Raw genomic sequence first — 18,808 nt, 5'->3', positions numbered from 1 at the left:
CACATCCACATGAATCCGGGTGATTCTGTGCATTTTTGCCAGTTAAATCCACAGTGGGTGACGGCACACATACAAAAAAAATAGCATTTATTTTGTAGTGACATCAAAATCCTCCGTACGTCTACAGGCCGAGTTCAAATTATTTATAAAACCTTTATTTTTCTTCTTCTTGTCAACCCAACAGCTGTTTTCTCTTAGTGATGTGATGAACCCAGACCACAAACATGGTACATACATCAAACAGCACACAGCGGCATCTACATGGTCAAACAAACAAACAAAAAGAAAAGAGTACACAGTCTACGAGTGGAACAAAGCAGAAAAGTGATATATATCACAGGAGCGGGCACGGAGGCTGGGACTCTTTCAAAAGAGTCAAAGTCAAAGAAGTGAAATGAAACATGAGAGGATATTTTAAATACTGTAATGTTGTTGGACAAACACAAAGTACACATCATAGATTCTTCTCTGATTTTCCAGTTGCTCTGTGTCCTTTGTTTTCCTTCTTCTTCTTCTTGTGATGATGTGAGACTTGAAAACTGCTCAGAGTGACAGGGGGAGGCATGTTTGTTTCTGTAAATCCTCAACAGGGTCATGCAAAGGGGTTACATTCATTTAGGGGGAGTGCCAGAGAAACAATAATAATAATTATTATTATAATAATGATGATAATAATAATAAAATAGAATTATGCTATAGAGAAAATAAAGTCATATATTCTGTAAAATAGATCATTCTCTATTTGGCTTAAACATCGGCTGAGCAAAGCGATTTATTCCTGAGGTGCAAGGCTATCGTCAATGACTGTTAACTTTTGAATAAATGCATTTGAATCAAGTGGAGGCAGAGGAGTCGCTATCTCTGTTGTATTGTCTTTGATGTGTAGCACAAAATAATGAGACGCCCCAATTCAATCTCGACCAAATAAAACAAAGCCAGATAAAGAGACAGACTGACTCGACTCAACAGGCTTGTGTTCTATATGTGGCCCAGCAGCTGGTGCGAGTGCGCGAGCATGCAAAGCCCGCACCCATCTATCTATCTATACGCCTTGCAGCTTCAGTTGCTGGTGCGGCCATGATGTCACACAGTAGACATGCAAGTGCTTGTTATGTCACAGTGCCATGACACAGCTGTAGGGACGAGGGGACGGACAGGCGAGAGTCAGAGTCAGAGGGGAGCAGCCGACTGTTCGGGCATGCAGACCAAAATGTGACACATCATTTCGTCAGGTGATCGGTTTCAAGCGTGTAAAACAGGCCACCAGTGCGCTTCCACTTCGCAGGCAGTGTGAGGAAACTTCTTCACACAAGTCAACGAGAGCAAAAAAACAACCGTCTATACCTGCTGGTGTGAGTGTGGTGCAGAAAAACAACAACAAAAAAGGCTGTCAGTGGAATAATGCGAGGTAGCACTGATGATGGGGAAAGAGGGACCTGAGAGGACAAGCAGGCAGCGCTGGGTAAATGCTTCACTTTGCATTTTTCTGTGTTCAAAACACGTGAGAAATAGCCCTGTGAGAGCGAGGGAGAGACATAAACACCCTCCCGTGTTTCAGCTGGTGAGAAAATCCAAAACAAACACATTGTCATGTACACTCGTGCATGTGTACCACATGCTGATGTCTGTGTGTGTGTGTGTGTGTGTGTGTGTGTGTGGTCAGTTGCAGAGTGCAAAGGTTAGTGTATACAGATTTGAAAAACTGACTCGGATTGTGTCGTCGTTTTGTTTTAGAGCAAAAGCAAAAAAAAAAAAAACTACTTTCTTTTTTGTCAAAGGGCAAAATGTCAAAGTCACTTAAAAACACGGATAACCCATTTACAAAGAAGAAAATATCACAAAGTAAAAACATTCAACCGTTAAAATGACATCATACAGTAGCAATATTGTTTTAAATCTGTTCGAAAATCAGCTGGAAATGCATGCACAATGTGAATGAGAATTATTTCTTGTTTTCTTTTTCACAAATACTGTAACAACGTAGGTTTTTGTTTAGACCTAGGTCTGTCTTTACAGAACACTTACAGACACACATGAAACTAAAGAGTCACTGACATGCATGCTCTCATGCTGGAGGAAAAAAAAATCCAAAAAAAAAGAATCACAACCATTATTAACATTTCACATTATAGCTATCTGAAAACAAAACAGAAATTGAATGGAATTAAAACATGATAAATGTCAATGTGAGTGGGGCAAGATGGGAGGCAGGGTTCGACAGTCGAAGGTCACGACTGTTGGCCCCCCCACTGGCTCTCCACCGGCCGCCGGAGCAGCTCCTCCACGTGCCGCGCCACATCCATGGTGTCGTCCAGGTCGAAGTCTCCGTCCGTGTCCAGCATGGAGTCACTCCTGTCACAGGACGCAGAGACAACTCAGACAGAGCAAGACGCAGCAGGAGCAACGGGACAGGGCGCTCTTTTTTGAAAATTGTTCTTACAAATAACACGTACGTGCAAACGTTCATACATTAAGTCACTCACATTGGCGGGTATATGCCATAGGTGTGGACGTGACTGACGGGTGCCGGCGACGCGCCGTGATCCATGTAGGTTTGGTTCCCGCTTGTTGGATCTGGATTGGCTGTAGCAAACCTGTGCAGACACACAAACCCAAATAAAGACCTGTGAGTCCGTGTTGCCCAAGCAACTGCCCACAGCGTGTTTTCCATTCCCCGCTGCATGATAATGGTCATTCAATGTGCTGCAGACGAACCGACCGTGGAGACAAGTGGGGAGTGGGGCCTGAGAACTAACAAGCCTAACTCTAATGATGAGCCAAAGACAAGCTCTCTCAGGAACCCTGGCAATGCTTAATTGGCCTCCTCCAACTGTAACAGCTAACTAATAGCTGATCTGAATTCAGGCTCCAATATTTACTGATTAACTCTAAACGTTGCCATGGAGGGGACGAAAAAAAAAAGAAACTGGCAGTTTCACAGCAGTGGAACAGCAGGAATGGAGATGGCGGGAGGAATAAGAAGAACAGGAAGCTGGATACTTACTCGGGCACCACTTGTTTGATCTGCGGCTTCACATAGCCGTCCACTGCTTTTGCTTTAAGACAAACAAGCACGGGGGGAAGAGAGTGAGTGACACATCTGTGCAAAAACACCAACAGCAATCAAGTACGTGACAGTACGTCTACATGCACAGCTCATGACACGCAGTCGAGCTACGGCCACAGCTCTACATGCGGAGGAGAGAAATAGAATTTATTGGCCGCGTAGGTCTGACTCCGCCTCTGTAGGTGGCGCTGTATCGGCCTATAGGCGAGTGCGTATTGAATCAGTTTCCTGTTGATCTTTAGGCGGATGGTGAGATGCTGAGAGAAATGTTGATGCATGTGCAGAACACCATGTCCGACCAAGCGTATACATACAAGAGTAATTGGACTACGAATCACATTATCCAAATTAGTCTGACTAAGACTAGCTTGATCCTGTGTACGAGACCAAAACCAAATCATTGCATTTTGTTGACTTTTAACATGCATGTAAACACACTGATATTGTCACGGGCAGGGAGGAGCTTACAGAGCGGTGGGGTGTAATATTTGGAGAACACCTCGTCCTTGTGTCTGTCGGGGTAGAGGAAGAGGAGGTGATTGAGATCACTGATGCGGTCGGCCAGTGAGCGAATGGAGAAGTCTTTGGTTGTGTAGGGCATCAGGTTCCAAACCATTCTCTCACCTGGAGAAACGGCAAAACTGTGATTCCAGTTGGAGAATTAAATAAGCTAGATCATGTCTTCTCACACACACGTGACAGATAGCAGAGGTTAAGTGTAGGAATACTCTTTTGTTGTGCAGCGTAAAACTAAGCAAACTAGTTATTGCAATTAAAGTCCTTAAGTGTGATGAAGACACCTGCTTCATAAGCTTCTTGCTGAGACTTTGTTTTGGCAAGCAGACAACAAAGGCCATACATGTAGGGCCTGAGGGCTGGAGGCACTGGCAGTGAAGGCGTTTTTAAAGAGATCATTATTAACCCTTAAACGCACCGAGACACATTTTTGTGTTTTTGGCTTTTAATTTCTGGAATCCTTCATCCTTTTTTTATGCATATTGTAAAAAAATGTATGCCAGGTTGTGCATTTTTAAGTGGGGTTTTTCTCATGTTTATTTTTTATTGTATAGATTAAAATATAGATTATTTTTTAATCTATTATAAACAACGTCAACTGAAATACTCACACTAACACACCTACACACAAAAAATGTGTTTTTAAGAACACATTTTGGTGCTCTAGGTGTGTTAACGTAACCTTTTTAATTAAAAATTAGTTACAAATATTTTTAGGGTTAATATTCTGCTACAAAAACACTTTTTTTTATGTTTTGACATGCAGTATATAGACTCCCCTATATACTGTATACATCCACGTTAGGCTAAAGTTGATGAAATACAGAAAGATAATTGAGCTAATCATGAATGGACAGGAAATCAGCCATTATGTGAACATTTTCATTTTCCAAAAGGCTGGATGGAAAAACTGCATCAGTCAGTGTCCAGGTGCACACCTTCAAGGATCAGAGGAACATCATATCATACCTGCTTTATTGGGATTTTCTGCCACCCAGGCTATCGTAATCCCTCCAATCTCAGAGTCACTAAAGCGCAGGAGAAAAGTACCGTTGGGTTTGGACATCAGCATGTCCTGAGCCTGCTGCTTGTTCACGAAGCCCAATATGGCTCTGAAAAAAACAGAGATACACAGAGATACACAGAGAAGATCTCAAGTCCAGTGTCACAGGTTTCCATGGTAATTTCATATACTGACTAAATAGGAGCAGGGGGAAAAAAGTACTTTCACCGAGCATGCACTCTAGCTGTCAAAATGAAATAAGAGAGGTGGTGTTTTTATTTCTTTGTCCTGACTCATTTTTTTTCACTTACCCATCATTCCAGTGTGGTTTGAGATGTTTTTTCGTGAGTTCCATCACACCATCAAACCATTGCCAAAATGTGAAGTTCCTCCCCGGCAAGCTTTCCTGCAGAGGAAAAGAGTTATGGGGTATGTGTACATCTTTTATATCATGCTATATTCCATCCATGTGGTCCAGGAAAGATCGCAGCTTTTGTTTATGGTTTCACTAAGAGTGCAGCCGAGTCTGGAAATGTGTGCATGTGTGTGTGGCATGCACACAGAGTCTGTGAAGCGCTTGAAACTTGATGTTCCTGTAGTCTAATGAGACCGATGGTGTGTGCTGAATGTGAGTGTGTTTTCCGCCATCGCCAGCTGCTTTGAACCAGAAAATGAGGCCTCCAGCCTTTCAGTGTGTGGACAAACAGGTCCATTAAGACGAAGACCTGGCTACCAACGAGGCGCTCTCACTTAAGTTGACTCCAGAATAGGGCAGTAGGGGCACTGCAAATGGAGCAAGAAAATACTCTTCTGTGTGAATGACCGGTGGTAAATCATTCTGTTCATGGTAATGAAATGGCTTACTAAAACAGGCCTGGGGGTATTTTAAAAATGCAAAGAGGGGGGAAATCATTCCTTGGTGATTTTCATGTGTATTTGTATTCATAAAAGGAAAATAAAATTGGTGCTGACCCTGTTAAACTGCGACCAGGTCATTGTCATGTTGCGGTAATCGTCCGGGTTGTTGCTGGAGCTGCTGAAGGCCTTCTGAGCCAGGAAGACCAGGTTCTCGTCAGACAGGCCTCGGTTACTCTGCACTTCGGCCTTGTACTTCATATTGATGGCATCGCACAACTGAGGCCAGAGCACTTTATCTGGCACGAGGAAAGGCACCCGTCCCTGCAGACAGCACAGGATTTACAGGAGGCTTTACTGGAGGCAGAGAGGCAGCAGCAGAGGGTAACACCATCAACGCTGACCACATACACAAGAGAGAAGGCAGCGTATTTTATATTGCTTTATGGACTCCGCAAGCATTACCACATGTTCTTCATGTTACTTTTGAGATTCACTAGGCAGAGTCATGCATGTACGTAAAAAATACTGAGACTACCTTGAAAGCCTGGGAGGTCGTAATTTTCCAGTTATGAAAAGGAAGTTTCGTTTGGAACCCTCCGCGAATGTTGTAATTCCATGTCTTTAACCCTTTCATTGTGCTCATGTCATGAGCTAACTATTATATTTTTTAACACAGTGTTGTCCGACAGGCGTTTGTGGACATGTTGCAACAGAGGACTAAACATTACCTGACTTAAGGTTTCATAAAGTTATGTGGAAACTTGATTTCAGTTAACTCATGTGTCGTCATTCCAGTTCTTATTTTTATGGTTTGTTTTTTTAAGGTAAGGAAAACTTCCTTTTGTCTAAAATAACGAACCTAAAAACTCAGTAGACATGATGAACTTTCACAGCACAATCCAGTTCTTACTTTAAGACGGGACGACAACAATAACACATCATGTGCTATGGAAACCATGCTCATCAATAATAATAATAATAATAATATTACTAACAATAATGATAATAGTGTGTCACTAAGACAAACTTACAATGAAATAACATAGGATTTGGTGACATCATGTTCTATTTTTGTAATATTTTGTTTGTTACTGTAGCACAGGACAACATATTTTATGCTTAAGTCCAATAAAAAACCCTAAAGTAGCCTTAAAATCCAGTAGAAGCTGCATTGGAGTCACTCGACACCTACAATCAAAGAGTTAATGTGACGTGTGTTTGTGGAACATCGACAAACAGTTACTCACTGGCTCAGCAAAAGCGTTGTCCCACAAAACCGTTGCTGTGGCGTTATTGTCTTGACTACCATGAACTATCACCACGACAGGAAGTGACAACGTCTGTTCAGAAAGAGAGAGAGAGAGAGAGAGAGAGAGAGAGAGTGGATCCTGTCAGTGTGAACAGCGTGACACGGTCCATAAATACTGAACACGCCGCAAAGGACGCCTCCACCGCCATTGTAGACCTGCAGCTTCAACAATAGGAGGCCTTTAAAACAAACACCGTTAAATCACTGGGGAGAAGACAGATAAGGACTGGGAAACTGAAGTGAATCCTCAAGCTCTTCGTGACCCGGGCTTTTTTTGCAGGCCATCAAATGAGACCGTATGTCACCGTGTGCCTGGACTCTCTTACCTTCACTTGGAAAACAAGCTCGTTGCCTCCGACACTGAACTGGGACTCGAACAGAATGGTGAACTTCTCTTCTGTGACAGACTCTGCCCCTCGTCTGTCCGACCGCTTGATCCTCTTCAACGACTACATGGAAGAGGTCATGTGCGACAATTAGGAATACCGTACACTGTGTGTGTGTGTGTGTGGCAGACAAAAAACATGTACATGCAGTACACGCATGCATAATTCACTTTAGAGTCGCACATACAAGCCCGACATGTAAATAATCCATGTACTGTAGGGCTCTGGGGATCGTATGTATGATGTAAAGAGACGCTTTACTGATGTTTTATGGCGATGAGTTGCTACATGCTGTACTGTACTGCAATAGCTGCACTGCATGAGGTATGTAATCCTGTAAAAATCCTGATTTTAATCTATTAGAACTACTTATTTAAGTTATAATATAGCAGCACAAGGTTATTTGCCAGCCCTGGAAGAGATTTGTTTGAACATTTTGTTCAAAGCTGTAAAATAATCTGTAGCTTTTGAGGTGGGCACTTCAGTGAATAATCAATAGTGGCCTTGTATGCTGCATTGACCAGCTTCGTGAACATATATGTGTATTGATGGTAAACATGGGACTTAAATGTGCATATTTAAGCAACAATGTCATTTCTGCAGGCAATTTTCTGCAATACGAAGGACGTGATGGTCATTTCATTTCCAGTTTAAGACGAGTGATCTCCGCTGCTCATGTAGATATGAGGCACTAGACTCAACTCACCATGTTCCTGAAGTGGGCGCTGAGTGTGCCTGTTGTCTGGTGGTACTCCATCACACAGTTATTGTTGAGAATTTCTCCACTGCTATCACTGACAGAGACAGAGAGAGAGACAATGACAAAGCTGTGCGGAGAATTACAGCGTTATATTTACAGAACTAATTACAACAGAATGATTCTCATTTGAAAGGCAGGAGTGGCATGAAAGACGTGCCCGGTGTGTCTGGATGAAGCACAAATTTCCCTCATAAGTGGAAATGTGAACGGCCACCGTCTTCTCTACGGGAGAACATGGCGAGCAGATGTGTCTGGGCTAAAGTTTTAGATGACGGCAGATTCTGTTCAACTTCTCCCCCCATTTAACCACTTGCTGTCTGGCTACACTGAGCTACACTCTTGGAAGGTTTGTATTAGCCAGGAGGAATGTGGGCTGAGACTGTGGAACAGGCTAAATGTGGATTCTGCATCCACACCATAGATTCCTCTGAGGAATTGTTCAAGTTCCAGCCATGTCTCTGTGGTGAGGTCTGGAAACACACTGGGCCCCGAGTTCATCCTGGGATTTTCGTAGAAAACTGCGGACACTGAGGGAGCTGAACACAGTGTCGCCACTGGAGGAAGTGGGGAAACAATAAAAAGTGAAACACATGGATTGCACGGTGCTGATAAGATTTGAAAGCACTTGCGTCAGCACTCGTTGGGAACATCTAAGATGAAAGAGGTGCTAAATGTCAACAATAAAGGAAAAGACTGACTGCAGAAAATCCTTAACATGTTTGTGTTTTATTAAATCCACTCAAATATGAGGGGGGAAAAAAGCACCAACTTACTTCCTCGTGTTCTCATTCTTCAGCAGTGCCTTGGCTTGCTGTTCACTAATGATGGTGGCTTTGACCTGCGGGGGATTCATGTGCACGTTCAGCTTCCCGCCCACTAAGAGGCGCACTGTGGCGGCAAACTTGGTCTGGGTTTTTAACACCTGTGGAGGCTGTTTCTCGATAATGAAGGTGCTGTGGAGACAAAAAAAGATGAGTTTGAGTGGTATAAGAGCAACATATCTTTTAAAAATGAAAAAAAGAAAGAAAGAAAAGTGGTTTGTTCACAGTCTTTACAGCCTCTTTGATTCCTTCCTGTGGTGTTGGTTACAATGCAGCATAATTGTCCCAATAAAAGTGAATCTCAGTAAAGGCTGAATCCTAACTAAGATTGTAGAAGGCTGCAAATGGGTTCAAACACATAATGTGAGTCACGCAAGTTGTAAAAGAAAACACATTTGTTTGATAATGTTTGTGAGAAAATGCCTTCACAATGATGATTAAGACTTCAGACGCGCACTGTTTTGGTGGGAAAACGTAGACAAAGGTTAAGAAAGGCAGTGTTCCACTCAGACGCAGGTTTTAGTCTTTGAACGTTAACCATGTGCTTTATTAGAGGGGTGATAAAAGTAATTCATTCTAGTACCAGAGGTAATGGTTATTTTCTTCTCACAATCTGCTTATGTCGAAAGCTTTTTTCCTGATTTCCACATTGATACAAACGGGGAGAAAGAAGAGAAACAACAGCACAGAGTCATAATTCAGCCTCCAGACTCAGAGGAAGCAAACACATACTGCTGTTGTGATGAAGCTTTGACTATGTTCTGTAGCTGGACTAAGTGGTGCTGCCTTCACCGGTTAAAAAAGCTCTCAACGTCTCAGGCTGAAACGACATATTATGGAGAGAGAAGGTTGATGAGGAAAAACCTGTATCACTGTCTGTAGAAAGTCATAAATCGCTGTGACAATGACATGACCCCATGCAGGGGAAACCGTACGTGCGAGAGGAGGCCGTCAAAAACTCGACCACATGACAGAAATGCAATGTTGCCGAGGAACAACCGCACGCACTCGTGCCGTCATGCCGTCGTGAGCCGTGTCTCTGCAGATTTCTTTAGGTGCATTGAAGTAACATCATCATCTGCCTCTGGGCACATTCACATTCAGGCTTGTTTCCTTCTTCACCCTCCTCCTCCTCCTCCTCCTCCTCCTCAATCTGCACTGATGGGGTTTGAATGACGCATGGATGACACAGTGGAGTGTGTCGAAAGCTATCTCTGGCTTGCAGAGGGACTTGCTGCATGGCTCAGAGGGGTGGGGGGGTGGGGAGATGAGAAGCTGGGACTTTAACACATATAGACAGGACGCACACTTTAGCGCACTTAGACTTGCATGAATGTTGCTTCAACAAAGTCATTCCCCGTCGCCACCGCAATCTGTTTTCAATTAGAAGATTTTCATAAAACTGAATGCCAAATGGTTTGTGGTGAGCCTTTTTTATTTTTTCTTCTTACAATTATGTATTTATTTGTTTTTACTGTTAGTGGTGGAGAAAGCCATTCACATGTTGCGCCTTGACAATGACATAGCATGAAGCAGGTCAATGTATGTGTTGTCTTTAAACTGCAGGAGCGCATTACTACGTGGCTGCAAATGCAAACTGAACGCATCAAACTGCCATTGCTTGACATTGAACACAGTTGGAGCACGATACTTGTATTCTTTGGCTGTTGGTTTTTCTTTTTAGATGTTTACAATGATCATTACAATGTTTACATTATAGCGTATGTCTACATTTCACTTAGGACAGACTATTTTCCTGATTCAAGTTGTTTTTATTCATTATAATATCTCAGTCCCACCCATACATGTAGAACTGTCAGGCTCTACAGTACACAGGGTGGTGTTTTTGACTGTGCAGCACAGAAAACAAGAATCTGTGAGTATTTGTCAAAATCTGTCTACACGAGGACAACACGTCTTACTCAATTTTTAAATATTGCAGGGTTACAGATGTTAGGCAACAGTGTGCACACACTGCAAGCGCCTCTGTAAACCTTTATGTGCTCTGCTGATGCTTGGAAAGTTATTTAAACTCCACACAGCATGAAGTCAGATTGTGGTTTTTGTTGTTGTTGTTGTTATTTGTTTGTTTGGCCGCACAGTCAGCAGAAACTGAAAACCACTTGCTTGTCTGGTGCGCTTCTCACAAGCTCAGTGAACAACGGTTTCCAGTATTAGACTGCACTTACTGTGACCATGGTAACCACTTATGGGTTTTAACATCGACTGAAATCTTACATATTTAAACATAAAGCCGAAATATCCTCTTAGTAAAGCAAATAAGTCTTACTGCTCAAAGAGTACGGACTGAATCAAACAAAACAGGGTCCCAACACGGCCACACTTTCTCTGTTCAGTAGCTTCCCTCATGTGGATTTAATCAATAAATGGATACATTCAATGTCTGAGTCATTTCATTTTTAGCAGCAGATTACATCTCTTGCTCTGTTGTCCAACAAACGCAAACCAAAGTTGTGTAAACAGGATTTGCCAGCAGCGAGTGCAGGAAAGGGCAATGCCTCAATGTACATAACACACCCACGAGCATATGTGCATACTTATAGGCTACTGATACTGACCTACATTCATGCCCTTAAAGGTATAGACAGCAATTATGACCCATCACATGTTTTGGTCACTGTCTGCACGGAACAAAGAGCCCCATAAATAGGAAACAAAGGCCCTATTCAGCCGATCATGCACAGGACAACAAGGAGATGAGGACACAGCACAACTCACTGTGCAGAAAGGAAAAAAAAATAAATAAATAAATGCAAAGAACTGCGTTGACATATATGAGGATACGACTTTGAAGGTTTAAGCCTCAAACACCTGAGCCTAAAAAAGTCCGTCTGGACATTTTTGCTTATTTTAACCATAAAAGGACCAGAAAATGTCCTGTGACTAAGTGCTTTTGCCCATTTTTCCACAATAACTTTCAATATCTGGCATTTATATATTCAACTGACTGCATGTTAAAATAGTCTATTAACAATTTAAAATGGAGGAAAAAAAAAAGTTTTTAATTGAGAAAAAACACTGTAGTTGTACAATCTATGCGCAGGCGTTTTTTTCTAACTCTCTGCTCGCTGGCGACAAAGACGCTGATTCGCTGGTTTCCTGCAACAGCACAAGTGAAATTACTGTAATAAGCACATGTTGGCTTTGACGTGCAACTTCTCAGCTTTCAGAAACTCGGTGTTACAGGGTTATCGTGTGTGACGGCTGATAAGATCTCCTCATTTCTGTCATATTTATCTTTTGGTTTCAGCTAGTCCAGTTGTTAGAGTTGTTGCCAAAGCATATTCATAAATTAGGAGGATAAAGCTTATGAGGGAGCAACTAAAATGATCTATTTCCCAATATCTTGTCTTGTAATTCCCCAAATTTGCTTTTTCAGTCACGAATCAGTTTTTACAAAGAGAAAGAGAACACACACACATACTGCACATACCTGGTGACCAATGCTGAAATGATATCTGTGATAGTACTGTTGAGTTCGTTGAGGAGCTCTTCGATGGGGCCGGGGATGGGCAGCTGTTGTCTAAGGTGCTCTGCTCTCCGGATCTGCTGCCTGTTCTGCCAAATGGTTTCCGCCAGCTTCTCACACCTGACACACATACAATGTACGAATTAGGCCTAAATCCAGACATGTGATGGATTTCCATGTGTGTGTTTTTATGCACATTTTTAATTTGCACATTCAAAAACCTGAATGGAAGCACAGAATCCTTGACTTAGTGTGAGACACAAATATAACTATAGTCATAGTTGACCAGCTTTGTGCCACCTACTGCTTATCTGCACCAATGAATTGAACAAAGTCTCTTCATACTTCATACACAAACACAAAACAACCAGGTGGACAATGAGAGATTACAAGATGTCAACACATGTCTCTCTTATTAGGAGTGAAAATAAACCCAGTGGGAGTCAATTTCATGCTTGTAAACCTGTGACCCTTTGTGTTTGCGAGGGAGTCTCGTGGCTGTGATCTTGGTGGGAGGTGGAGGAGAGACTCACCAGGACTGCAGGATGTCCAGGCCTCCCTCTGGCGGGCCCCCGTTGCCCGCCAGCTGTTGCCGTCTCTTCCACTGGATTAGCTCGTCATCCAGAATGATGGTCTGCTGCTTCCTCAACAGCTGCAGCGTTTTCTGGTGCTTCTCTGCCAGGTCCTGCACACGAAACGGACAAAGACAGCGCACCACTTCAGAACCACCGATTCACAAACTCACACACACATTCAAGAGGAGTCACATGTTGTTTGTACTGCATGTTCCCGTCTTTACCAGTCTGTATTTCTGTAGTGTGTTTGCCTCTCTGGTCAGCCAAGCCTCCACAGTTGCCCTCTTGCTGAGGAGGGCGGGCTCCCGTAGCTGTCGGTCAGCAGGGGGCAGCGTGGTCAGGCTGGTCAGCTGAGCTGTGGAAGGATGGGGGGGGAGGGGGGGTGAGTTAGAGATGGAGGAAGGAAAATAAATGGGAAATATTTTAGCGGTGCACATACTGTGAACATTATAGCTACTTGTCGTATAAGAGCTAGGGAATTAGGGAATCTCTATCCATCATGCTGCTCATCCAACATAACACAACATATCATACAGTTGTCAAAATGTGAGTGGAATGATTTTTACACAGTTCCACACCTTGATATTTCAAACCTAGGACTTATATTTTCCTTAACATTCTGCTTTTCAGCATAAAACAACAGTTTTCAGTTTAACTGTGCACTATATTGCACATAAGGAGCTCCTTGCAGGTGAACTCTGTTTGACGAATATTTTTGTTTCTTTAATTGTTAATAAACCAGTATGGAGAAGCTCTTTAACCCAAATGACATTTTCAATTATTATTGATAACCGTGAATTTTCAAATGTACCGTTTTATGAAAAAAATATTAAAGCACATTATTATTTCTTGATTGAGATGTCAAATTATAGTTATTTACTTGCATTTATGAACAGAAAAAATTGTTTTAGTGGTTGACTTCTCAGAGAAGAAGCCCAGTCAGCCGGCTCAAACTTGGGTATAAAAATGTGAATTCAGTTTGTTATTTGCCAAATAAATAACAACAATATTTTTAGTTTCCCACAGGTAAAAAAAAAGGTTTAATCCCAGTTTTAAACTGGTTCTTGATCATTGGGAATATGTTTAATTGGCATTAATTCCTTGGAAGATTTTTATTAGCTTCCACTCTGATGGGCGATGCAAATTTCAGCATCATCTCTGTCCGTGACGAGCACTCATTTTCTAGACCGTAGCCGTAAATGTCCGAGTGATCACCTGAAAGAGGGACCGATATAAGAGGTACATTAGACATTATCCCTGAGCTCCACGCTGATGTTGTTTTCTTCTTCCTCTGACTCATTTGGTTTTCAGTGCATCAGCGATGTACAATTCATGCAGCGGAGGGAAAAAAACAAACACTACAGGGCAGGGACAACCACGGGCAGTTGTTCAAAAATCCCAAGTATATCTGCTAATTTCAGTGTGAAAAATTCAGTTAATAGTCCTGTGGTCTCACCCTGAATGCGGAGACTCTCCTGGTACTGGATGATGAAGTATTCCTGGTTGTGCTGGAGCTTGCGCAGATCATTCTCTGTGTCCTGGGTCATCAGGCGGAGCTCTTCAAAAGCCTGATTGATCTGCTGGTATTTCTGAGACATGCTGTCCATCATCCCGCCCACCGGTGAGCTTGACTGTCAATCAGAGCGTGATATATAAATATAAATTGTGAGTTTCGGAACTCATAACATGGGTTCTCCATTGGATGCTGAAGGGCCTGTAAATCGTCCGTCGCTGGATAATTTATGATAGTTGTTAAGGGAAACGGCTGACCACTGTTGTGGAGCGAGTCGGGCTCGTGGTAATATCCACAGGGCAACGGGAGCAGGGATACAAAATTTATCTGGACGAGACACACTAATGCTGGTCGAGGATGTTTGACAATAAAAACCTCAGAAACCAGAAGCAACGGGAGAGGGAGGAAATGCATTTGCTTATCACTCTGAGACAGACGGCATGGTCAGTTAAAGCTCTGAACAAGAATACCACGGTGCTTAAAGGTTCAGACTAAACAGGGTGGAATTCAATCAGGCCAAATATGCATTCTGCTAATAGAAAAGGCATGTTGTGACGGGAAATCAATTCAGCCCAGGAGCTGCTGAGAGTCAGATGTTTTATGCACTGCTGCCTTTAAGGTTTTATAAATCAGTGCTTGTTATAAACCATGATATATTTAATTACCATTTTTGACTTTCCACCATGTATTGCAGTGGGAAAGCCAAAATACTGTGTGATTGAGAAAGAGTGAGCGTCTTTATGTACCATATTTATAACAATCTGTAGGCTCTGGAAGATAAATGGAGGAAAGAGAGACGAGTTACCCAATTACCTCTGAAGCAGTCACCATTATGTAGTTGGTGTTCCCAGGCTTCAAGGGTGATGAAATGAATAATGCATAAAGAAGCCACAGGTGTTTGCAAGTATACATTTCAGTGAGGGACAAATGAGCAGGCGTGTGCGCGCAGGTGTCGCCCCGCGTGTGCATCTCACAGTACACAAAAGGCAGCGCACTCACATTTGTAGCCTCTCTGACGAGCCTCTGCTCCGTGTACAGGATGTGTTTGATGCATCTGACCAACTCCAGAGGACAGCGGTCATACGTGCTCTGAAAGACAAGGAGCACATGTGCCGCGTTAAGGCCTGTTAGCCCCTGAAGAGTGGAGCGGCTGCTGCACACAGGGCTCGCCAATTTAGTCGCATCAAGGGAGCTCGCTAAGTTCTGGAGCCACCGCTGCAGACACACTAAAACCCATTAGATAAGCCTAATGAGACCCATCTCTGAAGCTCATCACTCTTTATATAGAGACATGACTCATACACACACACACACACACACACACATTCACACCAGAGTGGAGTGGATTAAGTTTACAGTAATACTTTACACTTTCACTTTCAGTTTTAAGAAAAAAATAGAATCTCTTGGTATAGTTTCCTGTTTTAAGTGAAAGAATGAGTTCACATTTTCTTTATACTTGGTGGTAAGATGAGAAAACAAAAAAAAGAACACATGGGTATCAACATTAGTTGTTAACTTGGAATTAGGAATCATTTTTGAAAGACAAGACAAACTCTGACAGAAACGTGGTATAAACCCTGCAGAAAACACGCCATGCATAACACTCTGTCCTCTGGATACACCAAACAGTGTGGTAGGAATTCAGGACTACAGTTTCACTGTGCACAGCCAGCCCTCTCACCCTGTTTCTCTGCCTGGATTGGGGCATGAGGAGTAGACAAACAGAAGAACGGATCTGTGAGCAGGGAGCTGGATCATAAATAGCAGTGCTGGCCGGCTACCAAGGCCCTCGCTTGTGTTGTCCTCTTGTTTTTCTCCTGGTGGATACAACCTGTTCCTGAAACATTTTGTGCGCTGTGCACTTTTTCTCAGAACAATTACAAGGGAGGTTGTGAGAGCTGAGAGCTTCTAACCACTTGCTTGTCATCTTGTCAAACTGTAAACAAATACAATCTCGGACACAGCTACTGTGCGGACACGAGGCACTCGTTTATTCGACAATCACATAGACACTGGTCGTTTTATGTTCCAGTATTTATTTTTTATTTTTCAATGTTTAGCAATACAAAATATAACCCATAATCAATTAAAGAGCACAGACTTCTTCCTCATGACACAAGAAAAAGTAGGTCAGAATATTTGAAGTGCCAAGTTAATTCTTCATCACTAATAAATCTGATAAAAACTGTCAGCAGGGTTGCTGCTGCCTTTGGTCTTTGGTTCCAGCTTTGGCAATACTGACCTCAGATCCCCTGTCTGACGGCAACCAAAGCCTTAAAGTGAAACAGGCTGTATGAACCAGACAGGGTGGCATTATTTCTTTTAAAGCAAATAGCAATAAACCAAAAGATAAATATAATATGGTTCTATCATACTGAAGTACCGTACCGTTCAAATTGCAGTTGAAGTACGTTTCCCAATGACCTACCTTGAGCTGGCTGGCGTAGTGTCCCAGTTTGATTTTGAGGAGGAAGCCGTCTTCTCCCACCTGGTGCTCAGCCTTATTCTGCAGCTCCTGTATCAGGCTGTCCAGCAGGCGTTTGGCCTTGAACTCCTCCTGTGGGTTCTCCAGGTCTATGACATCCCTAAAACAACACACACATACACACAGTTAGTGAATGAATGCTAAGAAAACAGAGGAAAAATTGATCAAATATTCTTTCATTGGCAAACAGACAACACAAACATGACATCAGGCACACGGGCATATCTGCACAGACGCCCTGGTTCTGTTTGTGCTGAGGAATGACTCACCAGAGCTGGCCCTCTATCCACTGGGACAGATAATGTCGCACCTCAATGGGGAAGTGCTGACCGTACAGAGACTGCATCTGGTGCAGAGCATCTCCCTGCAACTGCTGGGCCTGGATCCACACTGCCATCTTCAACACCCTGGAGGGCCAAACAGGGAATGGACACAGTTATTGTTGACGTTTCGCCTCCAATTGACAGCTAATCCTATCGCAGTTGAAGCTGGGATTTCTCAGTAAGAGCAGTATTTGAGTTTTTGTAGAAAAATATCACCTAGTACTGATCAAACAGAGGTCGGCATCCTGGGCAGGCAGCCTCATTATCTTGATGGTCATATGAGGGTTAAACCGACACGTTTTTTCCAACAACAGCTCGAAAAGACAAACCAGCCTGACTCACTTGGGAAAGGGAGGGGTGAGCGCTACATAGAAAACATCATGGAGATCAGAGAAACCCAACAAAACACGAGGCATCAGTGGAGAGAAAAAAAACTCCCTTTTAACAGAAGAAATCTCTGACAGAACCTGACTCAAAGATGTGCAGCCATCTGCCTCGACCGGTTGGGGTGAAAGGAAAAATGGGGGACAGAGGAGAGGTGGGGGACAGAAAGGGGGACAGAGAAAGGACAATGCTAGGTGGCAATGCACTCACTCCCCTTTCAGCTTGTTAGTATTAAGGCATGCACATACTCTTTTTCGAGGTGAGCAAGAACAAGAACAAAGTTAGTTCTGGCCAGGACAAGAGAAACTCAAGTGCAGAACTCCTGGGAAGTCCTCAGAGGGAATTTCCACATTAACCACACCTACTCTAACTTTTTAAAATCACAAAGAACAAGATGCAAGAACAAGCAGAGAAAAGCGTATATGTGTGTATGTACAGGCCTTTAGGCAGTTTCCGGTTAAGAAGTTCCTTCTTTAAGCTGACAGAGCACACGGTTGGTCAAAGTAATTTCTGAGCCTGGATTTCAGACATGTTTTTGTCAATGATGTCTCATTATTCTGTGTACTGGCTTCTTCTATTACTTAGGGGTTGGAACAGTGCTGCATGTGCAGAGCCACCAGTCCAGCTTTAGTATAATAATAAGTTGACTCCTGATCACATTATCTGTCTGTCTGAGTTTGAGAAATTCAATTTAGTGCCATTTCAGTTGGACTAATATTACATGTGTTATAAAGGTCTGGTACTTAGTCGAACTAACACAATAATTCTGCTTTTCTGGTGTCATTTTGGAAAAGTAATTCGTACACAGTGGACCTTTCAGCAACTTTTTTAAAACCAAGAAGCCCTGATCAGAATGTGCACCATGTGGAGGCCACGCCTGGATGCTATGAGGGTTTAGGGGGTAATATTAGAAGCTCTGTCCTGATCGTTATTAGACTGGGGTAAGTTTACACTCAAGCAACTCCAGCCAGCGTTAAGGCTACAATTGCATAACTGCACAAACGCACTAATATAATGTTATAAGTTGTATATTGAACAGTTTACTCTTGTGTTTGTGACATTTTGGTCTCTGTGCTAACTATTTGTGTATAACCATCATATTTAAAACCCCTGTACAAGATTGTATTTTGAAGGGAACTACAGTGGCCTCTGCACTCCACAAGGCCTGTCATTGTTTGTTTGGGCAGTAAAGGTTCCATTTAAAAAACAAAACATACATTCATTCTATGGCTCCTTAAGCCAAATCATTTTCGTGTCAAAGAGATTACACACTTATACAAACATTCTTATGAGCAGTGTATATACTTTCTCCTAA

At 42.7% G+C, this 18,808-nt stretch overlaps 1 protein-coding gene across 3 annotated transcripts in view; it reads right to left on the bottom strand.

Moving 5' to 3' along the window:
• Window positions 1-1,802: 1,802 nt before the first annotated feature.
• Window positions 1,803-18,808, bottom strand: part of stat5a (signal transducer and activator of transcription 5a) — a 53,566-nt gene continuing 36,560 nt past the window's right edge. For 2 of the 3 annotated variants that reach the window (XM_044051495.1, XM_044051494.1), the window contains 18 exons: window positions 17,056-17,193; window positions 16,730-16,886; window positions 15,298-15,387; window positions 14,242-14,416; window positions 13,010-13,140; window positions 12,744-12,895; window positions 12,175-12,330; window positions 8,673-8,852; window positions 7,846-7,933; window positions 7,080-7,202; window positions 6,692-6,784; window positions 5,559-5,765; window positions 4,898-4,992; window positions 4,553-4,695; window positions 3,536-3,691; window positions 3,005-3,056; window positions 2,484-2,594; window positions 1,803-2,352 (listed from right to left, as the gene is read on the bottom strand). In XM_044051495.1, coding sequence (XP_043907430.1) covers window positions 2,229-2,352; window positions 2,484-2,594; window positions 3,005-3,056; window positions 3,536-3,691; window positions 4,553-4,695; window positions 4,898-4,992; window positions 5,559-5,765; window positions 6,692-6,784; window positions 7,080-7,202; window positions 7,846-7,933; window positions 8,673-8,852; window positions 12,175-12,330; window positions 12,744-12,895; window positions 13,010-13,140; window positions 14,242-14,416; window positions 15,298-15,387; window positions 16,730-16,886; window positions 17,056-17,183 — 2,361 coding nt within the window. In that variant the 5' untranslated portion in view covers window positions 17,184-17,193 and the 3' untranslated portion in view covers window positions 1,803-2,228. Of the gene's footprint in view, window positions 2,353-2,483; window positions 2,595-3,004; window positions 3,057-3,535; window positions 3,692-4,552; window positions 4,696-4,897; window positions 4,993-5,558; window positions 5,766-6,691; window positions 6,785-7,079; window positions 7,203-7,845; window positions 7,934-8,672; window positions 8,853-12,174; window positions 12,331-12,743; window positions 12,896-13,009; window positions 13,141-14,241; window positions 14,417-15,297; window positions 15,388-15,982; window positions 16,481-16,729; window positions 16,887-17,055; window positions 17,194-18,808 lie in introns of those variants that run through there. The other variant, XM_044051496.1, reaches the window with a different exon arrangement.

The sequence above is a fragment of the Solea senegalensis genome, linkage group LG19 (assembly GCF_019176455.1).
Source record: "Solea senegalensis isolate Sse05_10M linkage group LG19, IFAPA_SoseM_1, whole genome shotgun sequence".
NCBI lineage: Eukaryota > Metazoa > Chordata > Actinopteri > Pleuronectiformes > Soleidae > Solea > Solea senegalensis.
The sequence above is the reverse complement of the archived record's forward strand: the minus strand, read 5'-3'. Positions and strand labels throughout refer to the sequence as shown.